Below are 19,885 nucleotides of genomic sequence, written 5' to 3'. Positions count from 1 at the left end.
CGGAAGATCCGTGGCCTCTACCTCTAAGGAGGGACTTGCTTCAGCAGGGTCCCTGTCTGTTTCAAGACTTACCGCGGCTGCGTTTGACGGCATGGCGGTTGAACGCCGGATCCTAAAGGAAAAAGGCATGCCGGAAGAAGTCATTCCTACTTTGATTAAAGCAAGGAAGGAAGTAACCGTGCAACATTATCACCGAATTTGGCGAAAATATGTTGCGTGGTGCGAAGATCGGAGTGCTCCGACGGAGGAATTTCAACTGGGTCGATTCCTACATTTCCTGCAATCAGGATTGTCTATGGGTCTCAAATTGGGATCTATTAAGGTTCAAATTTCGGCCCTGTCGATTTTCTTTCAAAAAGAATTGGCTTCAGTCCCTGAAGTCCAGACCTTTGTTAAGGGAGTGCTACATATACAGCCTCCTGTGGTGCCTCCAGTGGCACCGTGGGATCTCAATGTGGTTTTGGACTTTCTAAAATCTCATTGGTTTGAACCACTAAAGAAGGTGGATTTGAAATATCTCACATGGAAAGTGACCATGCTTCTAGCCCTGGCTTCGGCCAGGAGAGTGTCAGAACTGGCAGCTTTATCTTACAAAAGCCCATATCTGATTTTCCATTCGGACAGGGCAGAACTGCGGACTCGTCCGCATTTTCTCCCTAAGGTGGTGTCAGCATTTCATCTGAACCAGCCTATTGTAGTGCCTGCGGCTACAAGTGACTTGGAGGACTCTAAGTTACTGGACGTTGTCAGAGCATTAAAAATATATATTGCAAGGACAGCTGGAGTCAGAAAATCTGACTCGTTGTTTATATTGTATGCACCCAACAAGATGGGTGCTCCTGCGTCTAAGCAGACGATTGCTCGTTGGATCTGTAGCACAATCCAACTTGCACATTCTGTGGCAGGCCTGCCACAGCCTAAATCTGTAAAGGCCCACTCCACAAGGAAGGTGGGCTCATCTTGGGCGGCTGCCCGAGGGGTCTCGGCATTACAACTTTGCCGAGCAGCTACGTGGTCAGGGGAGAACACGTTTGTAAAATTTTACAAATTTGATACTCTGGCTAAGGAGGACCTGGAGTTCTCTCATTCGGTGCTGCAGAGTCATCCGCACTCTCCCGCCCGTTTGGGAGCTTTGGTATAATCCCCATGGTCCTTTCAGGAACCCCAGCATCCACTAGGACGATAGAGAAAATAAGATTTTACTTACCGATAAATCTATTTCTCGGAGTCCGTAGTGGATGCTGGGCGCCCATCCCAAGTGCGGATTATCTGCAATAATTGTACATAGTTATTGTTAACTAATTCGGGTTATTGTTGAAGGAAGCCATCTTTCAGAGGCTCCGCTGTTATCATACTGTTAACTGGGTTTAGATCACAAGTTGTACGGTGTGATTGGTGTGGCTGGTATGAGTCTTACCCGGGATTCAAAATCCTCCCTTATTGTGTACGCTCGTCCGGGCACAGTACCTAACTGGAGTCTGGAGGAGGGTCATAGGGGGAGGAGCCAGTGCACACCACCTGATCTGGAAAAGCTTTACTTTTTGTGCCCTGTCTCCTGCGGAGCCGCTATTCCCCCATGGTCCTTTCAGGAACCCCAGCATCCACTACGGACTCCGAGAAATAGATTTATCGGTAAGTAAAATCTTATTATTAAGAACGTGGGGTCAGTATCAGTGCTTGGAGACCACTACTTACACCAGTATCAAAAGAAAAATAATTAAGCATATATCCCAAATTTGGAGAGTTATAGATAATAGATGCACTCCAGTCTGTAGCCTACATCTCCAGTGACCTATTCAATTTCAAGTACTCCTCAGACACTATCTATGTGTTGTGGGGATGATTGCTTCTCCACTCTGCTGCAAACAGGACTTACCTCTATAGATACCCTGGGTATGCAGTTATATTCCCCACTGTCGGGATCCCGGTGGTCGAAATCCCGACAGCCATTGAAATGCCGATGGTTGGAATCCAACTGCCGGCCAGAAACCCCATGTGGGTGGTGGTGCATGCCACCACCCGAGGGAGAATAGAACCTTGTGGCAACCGAAGCCCGCGAGGGGACACACTGCACTGGAAGTGTTGGGATTCCGGCTGCGGTATTTCGACCGCCGGGATCCCGTCAGTCAGGAAATCATACTGATCCCACACCCAGGCATCACATACCTAGAAGACATGTCCATAGGAAAGAGAGACTGACAGCCTTTATGTTGTTGGATAACACTGCATGAGAGTAGTAGCACCTGCTGGAGATTTGTAGCTGTTGGAAAGGATCAATGCATTCCCTGCAGGGTACCCTACTGTGTGTCGTAGGAAATAGAGGAGTCTATTTACTATAGGGGAGTACTGACGGGAGAAATGTGTGCTGATCGATCTTAACACAGACCGCTCAGCACACATCTCTCCCCCGCTCAGCACAATGTGCTGAGCGAGGGGACAGACGTATGGGGGACCGCTCACTTCACACAGCGCTGAAGTGAGCGACCCGCTAGATTTAGCCTGCATGCAAGCTCAATCTAGCACCGGCGATAGCTATCGCTGGGGGGCACACACACGACAGATCCGTTCTTAAAATCTAAGCAATCTAGTCAGATTGCTTAGATTTTAAACACAGATCTCTCCGTGTGTACCCCCCTTAAGCCTTGGACGGAGATAAAGTATCAGCCAATCAGCTCCTGTCACTTTCCAAACACAGCCTGTTCCTATCAATAAATAGATGTGTCTAGGGGCCCAAGATGCTTCCTCTGACAAACTAGGCAGGTTACTATCATCCAGATAAGTGCAGGCAGAGAGGGCAAAGGGCAGAGTGTTTTACCAGTCTGGGTGCTCTGAATTTCTTCAGAATATATAGTAGCATTATGTGCTTCACAGACAGTGCTCCGCTGTGCATCGGGTATACTGTAAAGGCCCATATAGACGGGCCGATGCAGGAGAGATGTGTGCTGAGCGAACCGCTCAGCACACATCTCTCCCGCCGCTCAGCACAGCGCGATCTGTGCTGAGCGTGCGGGGGGAGACGGGGGGCCGCTCACTTCACCCAGCGGGTGAAGTGAGCGACCCGCTAGATTGGCCTGCACCGCAGGCCAATCTAGCAGCAGCGATAGCGATGGGCGAGGCTGCGCATCGCTATCGCTGTAAGGGGTACACACGGAGCGATCAGGCTTATATTCTAAGCAATCTAGTCAGATTGCTTAGAATATCGCTCCGTGAGTACCCCCCTTAACTCTTATGAAGAAAATACTCCTATTCATGGGCTGTTGTAGTTCTAAACTCTATATCATCTAGCAGCCAATTATTTCTTTTCCACATTCTCAATTGAGGAGCATGGTCTTGCAGGCAAAAGTCTGCTTTGACTGGAGCATGGTCAGCCATATCAGACATCGATACAGCCAGAAGGATGTAATAAATTCTAGAATAGACAGAGTGGATGGGGAGTAATGTTTATAATTATGTTCTAGGCTCCAGATACCGAGAATGTGAAGTTGTCTCGCAGAGTTGCCCATGGTTCCATTAATACCATCTTACATTTCATTTGAAAAAGTAACATTACATAACATGGTCAGATATTATGTGGAACCTGCTGCTATTGTCTTATCTTATTTTGCCTGTTAGAATGATAGCATTTATGGCTAGGTGTGTATGTATAAAAGCTACAACCCCCCCTCCCCCTCATGAGAACAAATACGCCTGACAGACTTGTTATGTGCATGGGCTGATTTAGCTGTTTTAGACAAATAAACCCAAACTTGCTGTAAAAGTGGACTCAACAATCAGATCTTCTGATGTCAGGCTGTGAGATCGCAAATATTACTGAGCTACCTATAGTCAGTAATTCAGCATTCAGGCCAATGGGCGGGATCATCATGAGCATCGTCATGATGAAATCAGTATGACACATGTGGTTTGGTACTATCCTCTTACAGGTGAACGAGGAGGCTGCCTGGAAACACTGTGTATTAATGGGGGAACCTGTGTGAATGGAGAGGTTTGTGACTGCCCAGCAGGATTCAAGGGACACCAGTGCCAGCTGGGTATGTATACTAGAACTATTGTAAATGGTCAAATAAAAGCTGTGCTTCTTAGTGGGGGTATTATTAGGTGATATACTGCACTGTGGAAAAGTTTTAGGCAAAACTGTGGAAAAAATGCTTAAAGTTAGAATGCTTTCAAAAATAGAAGTGTTAATAGTTTATTTTTATCAGTTCACAAAATACAAAGTGATTGAACAAAAGAGAAATATAAATCAAATCAATATTTGGTGTGACCACCCTTTGCCTTCAAAACAGCATCAATTCTTCTAGGTACACTTGCACACAGTTTTTGAAGGAACTCAGCAGGGAGGTTGTTCCAAACATCCTGGAGAACTAACCATAGATCTTCTGTGGATGTATGCTAGCTCAGATCCTTCTGTATTTTAATGTAGTCCCAGACAGACTCAATGATGTTGAGATCAGGCCTCTGTGGCAGCCATATCCTCACTTACAGTACTCCTTGTTCTTCTTTACGTTGAAGACAGTTCTTAATGACATCGGCTGTATGTTTGGTGTCATTATCCTGCAGCAGAATAAATTTGCAGCCAGTCAGCGGCCTCCCTGATGGTATTGCATGATTGAGTTGTACAGCAACAAGCGCAATGATTGCACAGAATATGAATTCTTTTGTTGAAGGATCAGGCTGTATGGGTTACTGGAAACCGATGAGTCATGTGAGAACCTCCTTATAGGGGACGTGCCTCTAAGGGTGTGTATACACGGTGAGATCCTTGCTATGTTCGATTTTTACTTGCGATATCCCTTGAACTCCCCGGAGCCCAGATAGGACAGATTTTGACTAACTTTTCTTGAGATATGGACTATGTGTGCTTACGATTTTGGCTTATGTGAGATTTTGGCTTATGTGAGATGTCATTGACATGTGAGATGAACTAGATAGTACACCGATCTAGCAAGGATTGACTTGCCTGCACAGTCTATCTTTTCTTGCGATGCCGACCTGGCGGGGCCGCGCATCGGGATCGCAAGGTGACTTTCACCTTGCGATTTGCACTAACTTTTCTTGCAATTTTGATTATATAGTCAAAATCTCAAGAAAAAAATCTCACCGTGTGTACACACCTTAAGGGTATGCACTATATGGTATTGTAGGTCACCTCATGCGCTGCTTATAGGGGACTTGACTCTTAAGGGTCAACACTACATGTTAGTATAGCTCACCTTATCCGCTGCTTATCGGAAACATACCCCTAAAGGTCCGCACTACATGGTAGTGTCACTCACATCGCCCGCTACTTATAGGGGGTGCTCCTCTAAGGGTCCGCACTACATGGTAGCATAGATCACTTCGCCCGCTGCTTACAGTGGCCGCTCCTCTAAGGGTCAGCACTACATGGTAGTGTAGCTCACCTCGCCCGCTGCTTATAGGGGACATGCCTCTAAGGGTCCGCACTACTTGGTGGTGTAGCTGAAATCACTGCTGCTTATATGAGGCGTGCCTCTAAGGGTCCGCACTACATGTTAGTGTAGCTCAAATCGCCCAACAGCTTTAGTTGTGAAAGAGAACGCAAAGCAAACTTTTAAACGGAATCATCGATCCCTATGGAATAATTTGTGCTTGATCTATTTACATCTATGCTCCTTTGCGTATTTACCCTGCATTTTTCTTTGTGCCCATGAGAACAGCCTTTCACATGATCCCTTTTTAAAGTTCCATTTAAGCTGCATTTTATTCAGCTCAGTGTCAAGCGGAGGATCAATATCTGTGTGTAGAAGTAGAGCAAGAAGACAGCTGCAGTAAATGTGGTGTATATTCTGTAAGCCTCCTAGTTATGGCACGTTTAGAGCAGAATATAGAGTACAGGAGCCTCCACTCTCTGCAGCCTGCACTGTGATACAGCAACATCTGAATTACTGTATCATACTTGTGGTGCGCATCCGCTTACGTTTCTTTCATTGAGCGTGCGAATGATTGACTGTAAATTCCCCAGTATACATTTTTCTTTATCATCCACTAGGGGTCACTGGAGTACTCTTGGGATATGGACGGGCGTAGCCGAACAAAGGCACTGAATATTCAAATTTAGGACTCTCCCCCCCTCCATATCCCCAAGTACCTCAGTGTACTTTGCCAGTGTTTTTTCGGTGCTCACAGATGAACATCGGCTTGTGGGAATGAGCCCACATTTCAGAAGATTTTATTAATTTTTTCTTTTTCTTTTTAATTTTTACACTTCCCGTCCCAGTTTCTGAAAAACATTGGTCCGGGATGGTGCCGCTGCAAGGCAGCGTATGGCGTGTCGGTCCTCACAAAGAGCACCCTCACAGCCACAGGCGCTATAAGGCAGCGCATGGCGTGTCGGTCCTCACAAAGAGCACCCTCACAGCCACAGGCAGCCACTGTCTCCTGCAAACTGAACGGAGCTTACAGGAAGAAGCTCCGTCACAGCCAGGATGAGACAGAGAGCTGAAAGGAAGCCTGAAACTGAGCTCAGCCAAGATGTGAAGCTGGAGGCTGAAACAGAGCTTGCAGAGAGAAGCCCAGTGACAGCCAACATGTGAAGCTGGAGGCTGAAACGGAGCTTGCAGAGAGAAGCCCCGTCACAGCCAGGAGAAAAGCCGTCACATGGAACAAGGTATGTTAGGGCGGTCAGCTCACGCTGCCGCCCTGCTGTGTGTAAAGTGTGCTGGAGCCGCCGCTGAAGCCGCCGCTGAGGGTCCCACTGAACTACGCGCAGAGCGGCCGCACGTCACTCAGACGCCGGCCGCTCTCACAGCGCTGATTGCCCGGCACCACTACAGAGGCGCCGCCGAGACAGGGGAAGGGCTCCGTGTGATAACAAAGCCGCCCGCTCTGCCAGGAACACCGCACGCCGCTGATGCCGGACACAGGACTGTGTACTGTTGTAGGAAGGCGCTGCCCGCTCTTCCGGACGGTTCCCGGCTATATACAGCGCTCTCCTGCTCCCTGCACTCGATCCCCGGACGCTATATACAGCGCTCTCCTGCTCCCTGCACCCGATCCCCGTACATTGCAAGGTAACATGGGGATGCAGGGGGGGGGGAGGGGAAGTAATGGCCATAGCAGCAGCAAAAGGCTGCATGGGTTACTAAATAGGCTGCTCAGCTACCTCACAAGCAGCGCAGCGTTTTAAACAGTGTCATGGGTTATAACACTGTAGACTATGTATATTATATATGTTTCAGCACATTTTTATATAGATGATATATAATGAAGCTTTTTGCTGGCATGATATCAGTATGACCTGTGATTATATGTTTAAGCACATTTGATATATATAATATATATATGAGGCTTTGGCTGGCAATAGGCTATCACTGGCATAGCCTATTGCAGGTTTAACCATATTTTCTGTTAAGGCTGTAAGATAATAGCACTGCAGGCAGTGTTCATATTAATGAAGGCTAACTAAATGCATGTATTTTACTGTATCCTACACCTGTGTTATCACTGTATAATAGGCTATTAAGCCTATAATAACTGTATAATAGGCTGTTCAGCCTATATTAACACTGCAGCAGGTAACCTGTACTGTGATTTTCTGTGAAAGCATGGCATGAGGGCCATTTTAATCATTGCTGTTTTTCCAGCTTATAATTCCAGAACATTCCGCCCATACACCTCTACTCCACAAGGAGGCGCAGGGGTGTTAGTGGGAATTTTTAGTTCAGGATTATTCTAGAACATTCCTGCCCTACATCTTTAAGCCACCAGAAGGCGCAGGGGTGTTGGTAGGAATTTGGTTCGGGTTTCATGCCCATGTGAACTGCTTTTCACATAAAGAACATTTTAGTTTCCTAATAAATATGCTGTTCAGCAATAACATATATATATAGATATATATGCCATATAATAACTTTATTAAGTCGTGCAAGTGTCTGTTTGTTGCCTATTATGATGTCTGTCTACATAGCGGATAAGGCTCTAGTGCAGACTAAAATTGTTAACATTGGCAATTCAAATTAAAACAGCGGTAATCGGAGTCTCGGAATGACTCCGCCAGCGCTAACAAAAGACAGTCTTTCCAAAGGGCCAATTTTCCTTTGGGTACCAGAGTGTTTATTTCACTGGTCTTATAATTTAATGCACGATTCTATGTCAAATCTCACACAGATAACTACGAGTGAGAAGGGTACATTAGTCCAGCACGCAGATAGTGCGGGGTTTTGGACAACCATACATAATCGTTTCCAAAAGGACGCGATCCGCCATAGGTATATGCGTTTCTGTCAAACATTATAAAAACCCCATTGGGTCACTAGAATCTATGTATGAAACCATGCCGATCACTGTTAAAAGAAGCTGCAGAGTATATCTGTAAAGCTTCTGCTAACGCCGGTTATTTTCATGGTCGCTAGTTAAGCGCGACAAGGCCAGAGCTTGTTTGCTCCTACATTTGATATACTTGTAACGGCATTTTATCCCTTTAGGATATTCAGCCATTAGCGCATACAGTATACTTGTAACGGCGTTTTATACCTTTATACGAAACAGTCACGCTTTGTAACGACATGACGTTACAGTCAGCAAGCCAGTGGTTTGATGACCTCTTTTACAATTGTGGAAGCGCGTCTTTTCATGTTACATTTGCGAGGTTTCAGGACTTCAACTCATATATGTCTCAGCTATTTACAGCTTAGAGTACAAAACTGCTTCTGTCGAACGGTTTGGCAGGTTGTCATTTAGTCTTTGCTGGGTTATAAACCAGGCAATAGTACGCCAACACAGTCAGAGTTACTTATTCTCCTCTGTTTGGGCAAAACCAAACAGCTCCGTTGCAATATCAATCAGCAAGTCATTTACTACAGTTAGAAAATGGATTTTCTGCAGTTAGTTTTTGCTTATTGGAGCCACAAAATTGTATAATTGCATTTGATCTTCACAATGCGTATTTACCCAGTCCGGTTTCTTCATCACAGGTTCTAGCGTTTGCAAATCGCCACAACCATTAACCATTTCATTTCTTTTTTTTTTTTTTTTTTTGAAAGAATATTTTATTGGGTGAAATAGAATTTGGTTACAACTCGTGAGAGAAAAAAAAAAGCAGGCTTATTACAAAATCTTAGTCAAACATCATTATACTGTAACAAGCGTCTGCGGTCTGATATATATCATCAAAAATCAATAGGAGTGTAACTCATTATAACATTGAGATAGAGTTTAACATTTTATATATGTGGAGAAGAATATACTGGTCAAAAAACTGATAGAAAAAATATGTGTAGTAGATTGTAGGAAAGATGGAAAAAGAAAATAGTATAGAACTTTAGTGAATATGTATGGGGAGAGACAGGAAGGTAGTAAGGGTGCAGATATAGAGAATAAGAGAAAGAGAGGGGGAGAGAGAAGGTGATAAAGTGGGTAGGGGAAGGTAGGATTGGGGATAGGAATTACAAAATCGGAGATGTAATCATTAGATATAAGTAGTGGGGGGGGGGGGGGGGTTTGCCAGTCGGGGTGTAGCATCATGCTAGGTGTATTCAGATGATTTTAGATTTTAGATGGTTGACAATGGAGGTTCGGCGTTGTAGTAATCGGTCCAAAGTGACCAAACGCGGATAAATTGAGTCGGGGTGTCATGGAGGACTGAGGAGATTCGTTCCAGTCTGTAAGTTGACCATATGGCATTGATAGTAGCAGGGACGGGAGGGGAGGTTGTGGATTTCCAGTGCGATGCGATCTGACACTTCGCTGTGTTAAGTATGTGGTTGATTAGTTTGAGCGTGGGACGTGGAAGGTTGGGGATCGGTCTAGTTAAGAGAGAATAAAAGGGTGAGGAGGGCATATCAAAGTCAGTGATATTTTTAATTAGTTTGTGTATTTCCTTCCAGTATTGACTTATAACAGGACACGTCCACCAAACGTGTAATAAGGATCCTCTCTGGCCACATTGTCGCCAGCAAAGATCTGAGGCATCAGGGAAAATTGCACGGAGTCGGGTCGGCACCAAATACCATCTGGTATATAATTTATAAGCATTCTCTTTAATGCCCACTGAAATTGAGCATTTTGATATGGCCAGTTTAATTAGGGACCAGTCTTCGGGGGTGAGAACCTCCCCCGTGTCATTCTCCCATGCCAATTCGTGGGATTCCTTTGTAGGTTGATTGTGTGATAGCAAAATCTGATAGATTGACGAGATAAGACCTCTAGATAAGTGATGTGAGCGACATAGGGATTCGATAGCTGAGGTGGGTGTGAGGGGAGTGCCTGGGGGGGAACGGTGGAGCGAGTGGTGGAAATGTCGGATTTGTAAAAATTGGTAAAAAACTCTGTGGGGGAGGTTAAAGCGCGATTGTAGATTAGCAAAGTCCGGGAAGGTATGTAGGGGAGCTAAATCCAAGGGAAACAAAATATTGTGGGCAGTCCTAACCATTTCATTTCTACCGTTGCTTATCGCTCCCGGTATTTACCAAAGTGATGTTGGGATGATAGCTCATCTCACATAAAAACTATGTATCAACAAAGTTCCTCTAGCTTGCGCTACTAAGGTATACTGCGGTAGCAGATCAAGTTCGAAAACAATCGCATCTAAGTCTGTCTAAACGATGTCAATTCCTAGGTAACATTATGAATACGGTAAATCAAATACTTTTACCTACTACACCAGCAAGAACAAAAGTACACGCACACTAGCGGTACATTGGTGTATTCATCTATTAAGAATAAAGATGTGTTTTCAATTTAGTTCGCCACCCTTCACTCGCGTACCCACAGAGGGACAAGGGTGCATATACTCTGGACGACAGTCACAGAGAGTCAGGATTTGTAGTTAAAATCAACGCAAAGGTTCTAAAACACGACAGATTGCTGTCGATAAATGTCCTAGAACTCTGTGCATTTTACAATGCAATAAATGATTCACTTTCAGTCTGACCAGGGATAGACTCTGGTTTCTCTTCAGAACGAATAAATCTTTCGCTTTTTACTAAAGATTTTCGTGGAGAGAAACAACCGTGAGTTTCATGTAATTTTGTTTTTTCATGCCTGGCTCACGCTGGCCTTAAGCAGTCAAACGAAGCAACGGCAGTTGCATACACAACAACCAGTGAGAACCAAGAAGACGCATGGCAATGCGGCAGGTAACTCAAATCTTCAATGGCTCAGAACGCCATTATGTGAAAATGTCAAGAGATCAATCCGTGAGTGGACATCTGTTAGACAGATGATCTCACCCGTCAGCATTTGGATCTTCAAAACTGGACATTAAATCCAGAGGTGTTTCATATCTGAGTCCACAGAAGGAGGTTACCCTCAAGTATACATGATGGCATCTCGCCACAATTACAAAAGCTCAGTATGTGTACAAAACAGATCACAAGGGCAGTGGCGGTGAAGTCTCTCACATTCATGGGGTCATTCAGCATCGTGTATCTGGCTCCGCCATTTTCCGTTTCTCTCTCCGTTGCCAAAACGGATCAGAAGACAGTTCGTCACAGTCATACTGGTGGTATCTCATGGATTTCGTAGAAGTTTGCTTCTCGAATTTTCAAGGAATACTTGCACACGATCTTGGCCCGCTCATAATACGTCCAACCTGTTACATCAGGGAACGTTCTTTTACCCATACTTATCTATATACTTATTATCTATGTACCGCAGCTGCGGTTGACGGGGTGAGGGTTCAGACCGCCCTCTTAAAAAATAGAGCATTACAGTATCGGTTACACCAACCATGTTACGAAATAGTAAGCCGCTTAAGGCAGCTCATTATTAAAAAAATTTAGTGTGTTTACATAGGTTGTAAACCTCGGAAGTTTCCAACATCATACTTCAAGTTACCCGTATTCTGTTAAACAGGGTGGGATGGAAAACTGCGTTCATCTGCACTAAGTGTGCAGGTATCTGTGTGGTAAACGTATTTTCAAAGACGTTTGCCTCTATTTGCGTCTGTAAACATCTTTCTACAAGGTGTCACCAAAGTTCAGACTCTATTTATCCCACCTACAGCGCCAGGCGATTTGAGGTTGGGTTCAGATTTATTACAGTTTTCATATTTTGGAACCCTTTCAACAAATGGGAATTAAGTTTCATATTTTTTGAACCCTTACAACAAATGAGAATTAAGTTTCTCACTTTGGAAAACATTTTTCTTCTAGCCTTGTCGTCGGCAAGGGTGCTTCGGCAAGGGTTTTGTTTTCATATTTGGGTGCCTTGTATTCCAAGCCACCGTATTTGAGTTTCTCATGACAAAGCAGATCTTCGGACGAAATCCGCTTTCGTATTCTTCACATCAATATACCAATAGTGGTTCCTGTGGGGACAGCACATTCTAGAATTCTGAATGTGGTACACGCATTACGCGTTTATATATGTACCGAACGTCTACAGTACGTGATATGAATACGTTGTTTGTTCTATATGATACTGCGAACTGGGGTTAGCCAGTTTCTCAGCAGACATTATCCAGTTGGATAATAATGACTACAAGTCAGGCTTACTTTAAGGCTAAGTTACAATCGCCTACGTCAGTAATAGTTCATCCCACAGGTTCTGTGGGAATGTCAGACCCAGCGGGTCGTGGAGCGTCTACGACGCGGCTACATAGCCTTCAGTGCACCACGTTTGTGCACTTTTACACGTTATGAATGGTGGCGCCGTCAGCATCTAGCTTTGGCTGCCTACTGTTACAAGTATCAAACAGCTCTCCCGCCCACGAGGGAAGCTTTGGTACGTCCCAAGAGTACTCCAGTGACCCCTAGTGGATGATAAAGAAAATAGGATTTTGGTACTTACCAGGTAAATCCTTTTCTTTGAATCCATAGGGGGCACTGGACGCCCACCCAGAGCAGTTTTACCTGGGTTGTTTTAAGCTCAAGGGAGCTTAGGGTAACAAGTTTACTTCATTGATATTAAGCTCAGAGGAGCTTATAATAACACATTTTCACCGATTGGTTCAAATTATAAAGTTCTATCGGTTATGGGGTCAACTGTTTAGTTGACAGTAAGGTTATGGGTCAACATTGTTGTTGTCCGTTATGTTATGGTTATGGTGTCAACTGTGTAGTTGACAATAAGGTTATAGGTCAACTTTGTTGTTGTCCGTTATGTTATAGGTATTCTCCATTGTCAACCTCTCTATATCCTGTTCGCTCAGTAAAAAACACTGGCAAAGTACACTGAGGTACTTGGGGATATGGAGGGGGGGAGAGTCCTAAATTTGAATATTCAGTGCCTTTGTTCGGCTACGCCCGTCCATATCCCAAGAGTACTCCAGTGCCCCCTATGGATTCAAAGAAAAGGATTTACCTGGTAAGTACCAAAATCCTATTTTTAGCTGCTGTATATTTTTAAATCATTCAGTCCCTCTGGTGAGGTCTGGATTGAGTTGTCCAGCATCAAGGGCAGTGATGTTACAGAATATGAATTCTTTTGTTGAAGGATCAGGCTGGATGGGTCGCTGGAGACGGATGAGTCATTTGGGCTGTAACACGGTGCTGTGTGATTGTGTGTTTATTGCTGTATAGAAGAGTGAGTAGTTGCAGAGGGTGACATCTTTGCTCTCTAGCCTGCAGAAAGGAGACATTTGCCTGCACCAGACTGTTCTCTGAAACACTGTCACATCCTGTGTGGGAGGGAGGAGTCTGTCACCACCTGTAAGTAATTATCCCTGACCAGCGCACCCCATGTCATCCTATGTAAGGTGCAGAACAGGCTGTTCCACGCAGAGCACAGCACAGCACAGGGATGCATGCTCTCCAGAGGCAGTCTGAGTTGGCAGGAGACCCTGCTCTGCATAATGACCTAGCAAATCTGTATGCTTCACTGATCAAAGGGATTTGTCATTTCAGTATTTACTCACTGTTTTGCCAACTCATAACAGAGTATATTATAGGCTGTGGTGCGTTACAGCTGTGCAGTGAGTAGCAAATTGCATGTTGCTAAATCTTATTTCCATTAAAGATGGGGTCCAGCTAGAATAATGCAACGTCTATAAGCATGGCTGATTCTATAAGGACAAACTAAATAGATTTTCAGTATAGACTGAGACAGGGCCCACTTCCACATACTGGCACGTTGGTGGGAACGCTTCCCAATGCTTGCATTACTCAGCTGCCTCCATGTTTGACAAGTGCATTAATCTAATCAGAAGCAACCTGCCACGGGAGGCCACTGCTCCTCAGCTTCTCATTGGATGGGAGATGTAGCAAACCTTCTAAAGTTGGGAAGTAGTCCATAGCAACCAATCAGATTCTAGCTATACTTTATCTGGGATCGGTATGAGTTACTGATGGCCGGGATGCCGGGCGTCATTATACCGACGACGCCATGCTGCAGGCACGGTGGTGGTGGTATGTTAACCGCAGACCATTTATCTAGTACATCCTCTTAAATGATAGCTAGAATCTGATTGGTTGCTATGGGAAACATTCCTACCTGTTCTCTATAGAAGGTTTGACGCAATCTGACCCATAGAGCTTTACCGCAGTTGTCCAGATGATGGTGGGGCTCACTGAAATTGCCAGGATCCCGCTGTATAGAGCAAAAAGGGGGGTCTAGCCTGGGGTATGTGGGTAAAAGCGGCTGGGTTTAATAAAGTGACAAACCCATTAGACATTGGGAAAGTGTTAGTGTTCCCATCAGAGACTCAGCACTGAAACCTTCCAATGCCCACAATAACAGAAATGATCCTCCCCCAGTCACCTCCGGCTCGGCTAATGATGTGACTGTACATTACTATGGATGCTTTATGTCTTTGTGCAGGTACAGACGGGTATACAAGGTACAGCACGACGTGTGCTACAGAGAGATCTGTGAAGGCACAATCAGAGGCAAACCAAGTGAGTAGTGATGTCCGACTAATACTTCCAGGACACAAGTCACACAGCGGGGCAGATGTATTGTACGTGGAGAAGGGATAAAGAAGTGATAAAGCAGTGCTAAGCGCAAGGTGATAATGAAGCAGCCAATCATTACAGATTTTTAAAATGACAGGAGCTGACTGGCTGGTGCGTTATCACCTTGCGCATATCACTTCTTCATCCCTTCTCCAGGCTTAATACATCTGCCCCAGTGTTTGGTACATTATTATGCCAGGTTAGAAATATTGCAAATATAAGTATTTCAATCAACTATAAATTGCAGTTTCTTAAGATGAAACAACAGAACTTGGCAGAGATATATACGTTATGGTAAGAACTTACCGTTGATAACAGTATTTCTCCTAAGTCCACAGGATAACAATGGGATATGATGAAGCGACAGCGGATTTGCACCAATCTGTCAAAGCTTTCCGGCATCCCAGCATGCAACGGGCCCGTCCATATATCCCTGCCTCCTTGCTCAGGCAAATCAGTTGTATTCCAGAGCTCAGGGCAGGAGCATCATAAATAGCCCTAATCGGGCGATAAGAACACACATGCACACCCCTCCGTACAAGAAGGAAGAGGTTAGTGAGTAAAAGGATCCTCAAATCAGGTGCGTCAGGGTGGGATCCCTGTGGACTTAGGAGAAATACCGTTATCAATGGTAAGTTCTTACCATAACGTATATTTCTTCGGCAGGGTCCACAGGTTATCCACAGGATAACAATGGGATTTCCCAAAACAATTTAGTGGTGGGGACGCTCCTGATTGGACAGGAGAATCCTTCGCCCGAATTCAGTGTCATGAGAGGCAAAGGTATCCATGGCATAATGTCTAATGAATGTGTTAATGGAAGACCATGTGGCTGGCTTACATATCTGTTCTGCTGAAGCACCACGTTGTGCTGCCCACGATGGACCTACCTTTACGAGTAGAGTGAGCAGAGACATTAGCCGGAACAGGGAGATCAGCTTGAGAATATGCTTCTGAAATCATCATCCGAAGCCATCTTGCCAGTGTCTGCTTATCAGCAAGCCATCATCTCTTGTGAAATCCGTAGAGAATGAAAAGAGAATCTGTCTTTCTGATGGCACTGGTACGATCCACGTAGATCCTTAATGCACGGACCACGTCCAGCGATGCATCTCCCGCAGAAAGGCCCGGTATCTGGAAAGCCGGGACTACAATTTCTTCATTAAGGTGGAATTTAGACACCACCTTCGGAAGGTACCCAGATCTAGTTCTGAGAACTGCTCTATCTGGATAAAAAATCAGAAATGGGAAACGACATGATAATGCCCCTAAATCTGATACTCTTCTAGCTGACGCCATAGCCAGTAGAAAGAGAACTTTAGCTGTCAACTATTTAAGATCCACTTTATTAAGTGGTTCAAATGGGGCACCTTGAAGGGCTTTCAGGACTAGACTTAAGTCCCAAGGCACTGTAGGCGGAACAAAGGGAGGTTGAATGCGCAGCATTAATTGGAAAAAAGTACGCACATCCTGTAAGTTGGCAATTTTCTTTTGGAACCATACAGTCAATGCTGACACTTGCACTCTCAAGGAAGCCACATTCAAACCTTTATCCATTCCTGCCTGAAGGAATGCAAAGACCCTGGAAACTCTGAAAGACTTCGGGTCCATTTTCCGTTCACTGCACCAATGAATATAGGTTTGCCATATTCGGTGATAAATGCGAGTTGAGGAAGGTTTCCTTGCTCTGAGCATAGTTTGAATTACCTGTTGTGAGAATCCTCTTGACATGAGGATAGAGGTTTCAAGAGCCACGCCGTCAAAGACAGTCGATCCAGATGTCTGGGATAACAAGAACCCTGCATCAGTAGATCTGGACATTGAGGGAGCAGAAGTGGAGCATCCATCAACATTCTCTGCAGATCTGTGTACCAATGCCTTCTGGGCCAAGCCGGAGCTATTAGTATCACGTCACCTTTCCCTTGCTTTATCTTTCTCACCACCCTGGGTAATAGGGTGATTGGAGGAAACACATAAGCCAGATGAAAGTCCCATCTCATCGACAGGGCATCTACAAAGATCGCTCTGGTATCCTTTGTTCTTGACCCGTATGCGAGAACTTTGTTGTTCAGACGGGACACCATGAGATCTATCTCTGGCAACCCCCACTTGTCTAGTAGAGTCTGGAAGACCTCCGGGTGTAGAGCCCATTCGCTTGCCTGAATGGCGTGTCGACTGAGAAGGTCCGCTTCCCAGTTTAGGACTCCCAGAACGAACACTGTGGACAAGGCTGGATGATGAAGTTCTGCCCACTATAGTATGTGACTTACCTCCTTTATCGCTTTTCGGCTGCGAGTTCCTCCATGATGGTTGAGGTATGCTACTGTGGTCGCATTGCCGAGCGGATCTGGACTGGTTTTCCTCACAGAATGTCCTTTACCTGAATCAGTGCCATCTATATGGGCCGAAGTTCCAATATATTTATTGGCAGGCAACCTTCTTCCTTGGTCCATTGCCCCTGGAAACACAACCTTCCTGACACTGAATTTCCCAATCTGATATCCAAAAAGGTCTCCCCTTATCCAGATGGGATGTCTGTAGCCACCAGGCTAATGACCTTCTTACTTCTATAGTAAGAACCGTAGTCTGTGTTTTTATCGTCTGATGCAACCCTTTCCATTTGGCAGAATCAGACGCTGCAGAGGCCTCGAGTGGAATTGTGCATAGAGGCCTCGAGTGGAATTGTGCATACTCCACCATGTCGAATGTTGACACCATCAAACCCATCACACGCATTACTGCATGAATGGATACCTTTTGACTGTGTAGCAAGTCCTGAATCCTTGACTGAACCTTGGATATCTTGTTCAGAGGTAACATTATTCTCTGAAGACTTGAATCCAGTACAGCCTCCAAGTGAGTCATCCGCTGTGACGGAACCAGAGACGATTTTGCCCAATTTATGAGCCACCCATGCTTCTGCAGACATGTTATTGTCTGTTGTAGATGACATAAGAGCAATTCCTGCGACTGTGCCAGGATTAAAAGATCGACGAGGTATGTAAAAATTCTTATCCCCTGCCGTCGGAGACAAGCTGCCATTACCACCATAATCTTGGTAAATACTCTGGGAGCTGTGGCTAATCCAAAAGGTAGGGCCTGGAACTGAAAATGCTGTTGAAGGATAGTGAACCTGAGATAGCACTGATGGGACAGTGTTATAGGAACATGTAGGTAAGCATCCTGTGTATCCAGGAATACCACATAATCCCCTGGCTCCATGGCCAAAATGATGGAATGTAAATCTCCATCCGAGGTACCCAAATGTATTTGTTCAGCACTTTGAGATTGAGACTGGGCCGAAATGACCCATTTGGCTTCTGAACTAAAAACAGGCTGGAGTAAAACCCCTGTCCTCGTTGTGCATGAGGAACTGGAATGAGCCTATGACCCCTAAGGCCTAGCGCTGGTGCACCCGAGGTGGCAGCTGCGTCAGCAACTGTTTGGTAGTCTCCTCCCAAAACAGTGCATCTGTGACCTTCTCCCCGTGCTCCGGCCACAGCCTGGTAACGTTTGCTGGACCTGCTAGTATATCTGACACAGACGCCCGCCGAAACAGCACTGTACTCATGGTAAGCGCTGTCGCGACCCGGCGGAGAGTTGTTGGAGCAACTCTTTCTAAGGTACGTATAAGACGCTGGTTAGAAAGATTGCTCAGAAAAATAGTAAGACTATAAAAATAAAATAAGAAAGCTTAGGGCTGCTAAAAAACCGCAGCCCTCTGACCATGGTTCGGCTCCTACCGCACCAAACAAATAACTGATTTGCCTGAGCCAGGAGGCGGGGATATATATATATATATATATATATATATATATATATATGGACGGTGGGAGGCCGGAAAGCTTTGACCGATTGGTGCAAATCCGCTGCCGCTTCATCATATCCCATTGTTATCCTGTGGACCCTGCCGGAGAAAAATCTATTCAGATATCGCTATTAGTATTTCTTTGTATGAACATGATACGTCCTCACAGCCTACTACAGAACAGAAGCAGGCACCTGCTATATAATAACATATACTTAAAATATGAATTATCTACAAGTTATAGACAGATGTTTGTGTGTGTTACATAATGTCTCATCACATTCTGTTATGTACTCTTGGGAGATATTAGTGTTGGATTACATGTAAGAACATGACGCTGATGCCCAGATTTGCATTGGTACCACAAGACCATAGGAAGTAGTACAAGTAGAATCCTATGGCTGTAATCACAGCCACAAGACAATTGCTTCATTAGTCTGCATTGACAGTCCTATTATTGCAGATATGTCATGGGGTGCTGCTCATTGTTCCCCTTTGTACCATGGGGGTCATTCCGAGTTGATCGTAGCTGTGCTAAGTTTAGCACAGCTATGATCGCAAACTCAGACATATTGGGGGGGGGGGGGGCGACGCCCAGCACAGGGCTAGCCCGCCCCGCATGTCTGTGCCGGCTCCCCCGCACAAATACAAAAGCATCGCACAGCGGCGATGCCTTTGTATTTGAGGAGAAGCTCCCGGCCAGCGCAGCTCCTGCGGCTGGCCCGGAGTTACTCGTCGCTCCCGCTGGCCGCAGTGGCTGCACGACACGTCACGCAGCCGCCGCGGCCCGTCCCCGCAACGGTCCAGCCACGCCTGCGTTGGCCGGACTGCTCCCCCTAAGCGGCGGCTAAACGCCGCCGTTCAGCCCCCTCCCGCCTAGCGACCGCCACCTTCTCAGAGGCGATTGCTAGGCAACGATGACTGCCATTCGCCGGCGCATTGCGGCGCCGGCGCAGTTCCGACCCAATCGCACGGCTGCGAAGAAGTGCAGCGTGCGATCGGGTCGGAATGACCCCCTAAGTACTATGTTATTACCATTTCAACCTAACACGTCCCCTATGAGATAGCCATAATGTCTCCTAATGATAATTCATACTGAGTAGGGCCTGCTTCATCATCTCATTGTATAGATTGTAACATGGTTACTTACTAATCTGCCAGTCAGAAATATTTTCATTCCTTTCCAGAGATAAGAGTCCCAAGTAAGCTTTGAAGATCAGGAACA

At 45.5% G+C, this 19,885-nt stretch overlaps 1 protein-coding gene and 1 non-coding gene across 10 annotated transcripts in view; both read left to right on the top strand.

Annotated features, from left to right (window-relative positions):
* The window catches only part of SNED1 (sushi, nidogen and EGF like domains 1), a 233,832-nt gene that overhangs the window by 210,860 nt on the left and 3,087 nt on the right, over nucleotides 1–19,885 (top strand). For 8 of the 9 annotated variants that reach the window (XM_063915762.1, XM_063915765.1, XM_063915764.1 and 5 more), the window contains 4 exons: nucleotides 3,924–4,031; nucleotides 13,523–13,610; nucleotides 14,719–14,795; nucleotides 19,848–19,885. In XM_063915762.1, coding sequence (XP_063771832.1) covers nucleotides 3,924–4,031; nucleotides 13,523–13,610; nucleotides 14,719–14,795; nucleotides 19,848–19,873 — 299 coding nt within the window. In that variant the 3' untranslated portion in view covers nucleotides 19,874–19,885. The remainder of the gene's footprint in view (nucleotides 1–3,923; nucleotides 4,032–13,522; nucleotides 13,611–14,718; nucleotides 14,796–19,847) is intronic. The other variant, XM_063915763.1, reaches the window with a different exon arrangement.
* Nucleotides 10,899–11,018, top strand: LOC134913494 (U5 spliceosomal RNA). Its single transcript, XR_010177247.1, has one exon. It is a non-coding gene; the product is annotated as a U5 spliceosomal RNA (small nuclear RNA).

The sequence above is a fragment of the Pseudophryne corroboree genome, chromosome 4 (assembly GCF_028390025.1).
Source record: "Pseudophryne corroboree isolate aPseCor3 chromosome 4, aPseCor3.hap2, whole genome shotgun sequence".
Classification (NCBI taxonomy): domain Eukaryota; kingdom Metazoa; phylum Chordata; class Amphibia; order Anura; family Myobatrachidae; genus Pseudophryne; species Pseudophryne corroboree.
This window is presented reverse-complemented; position numbering and strand designations above follow the sequence as displayed.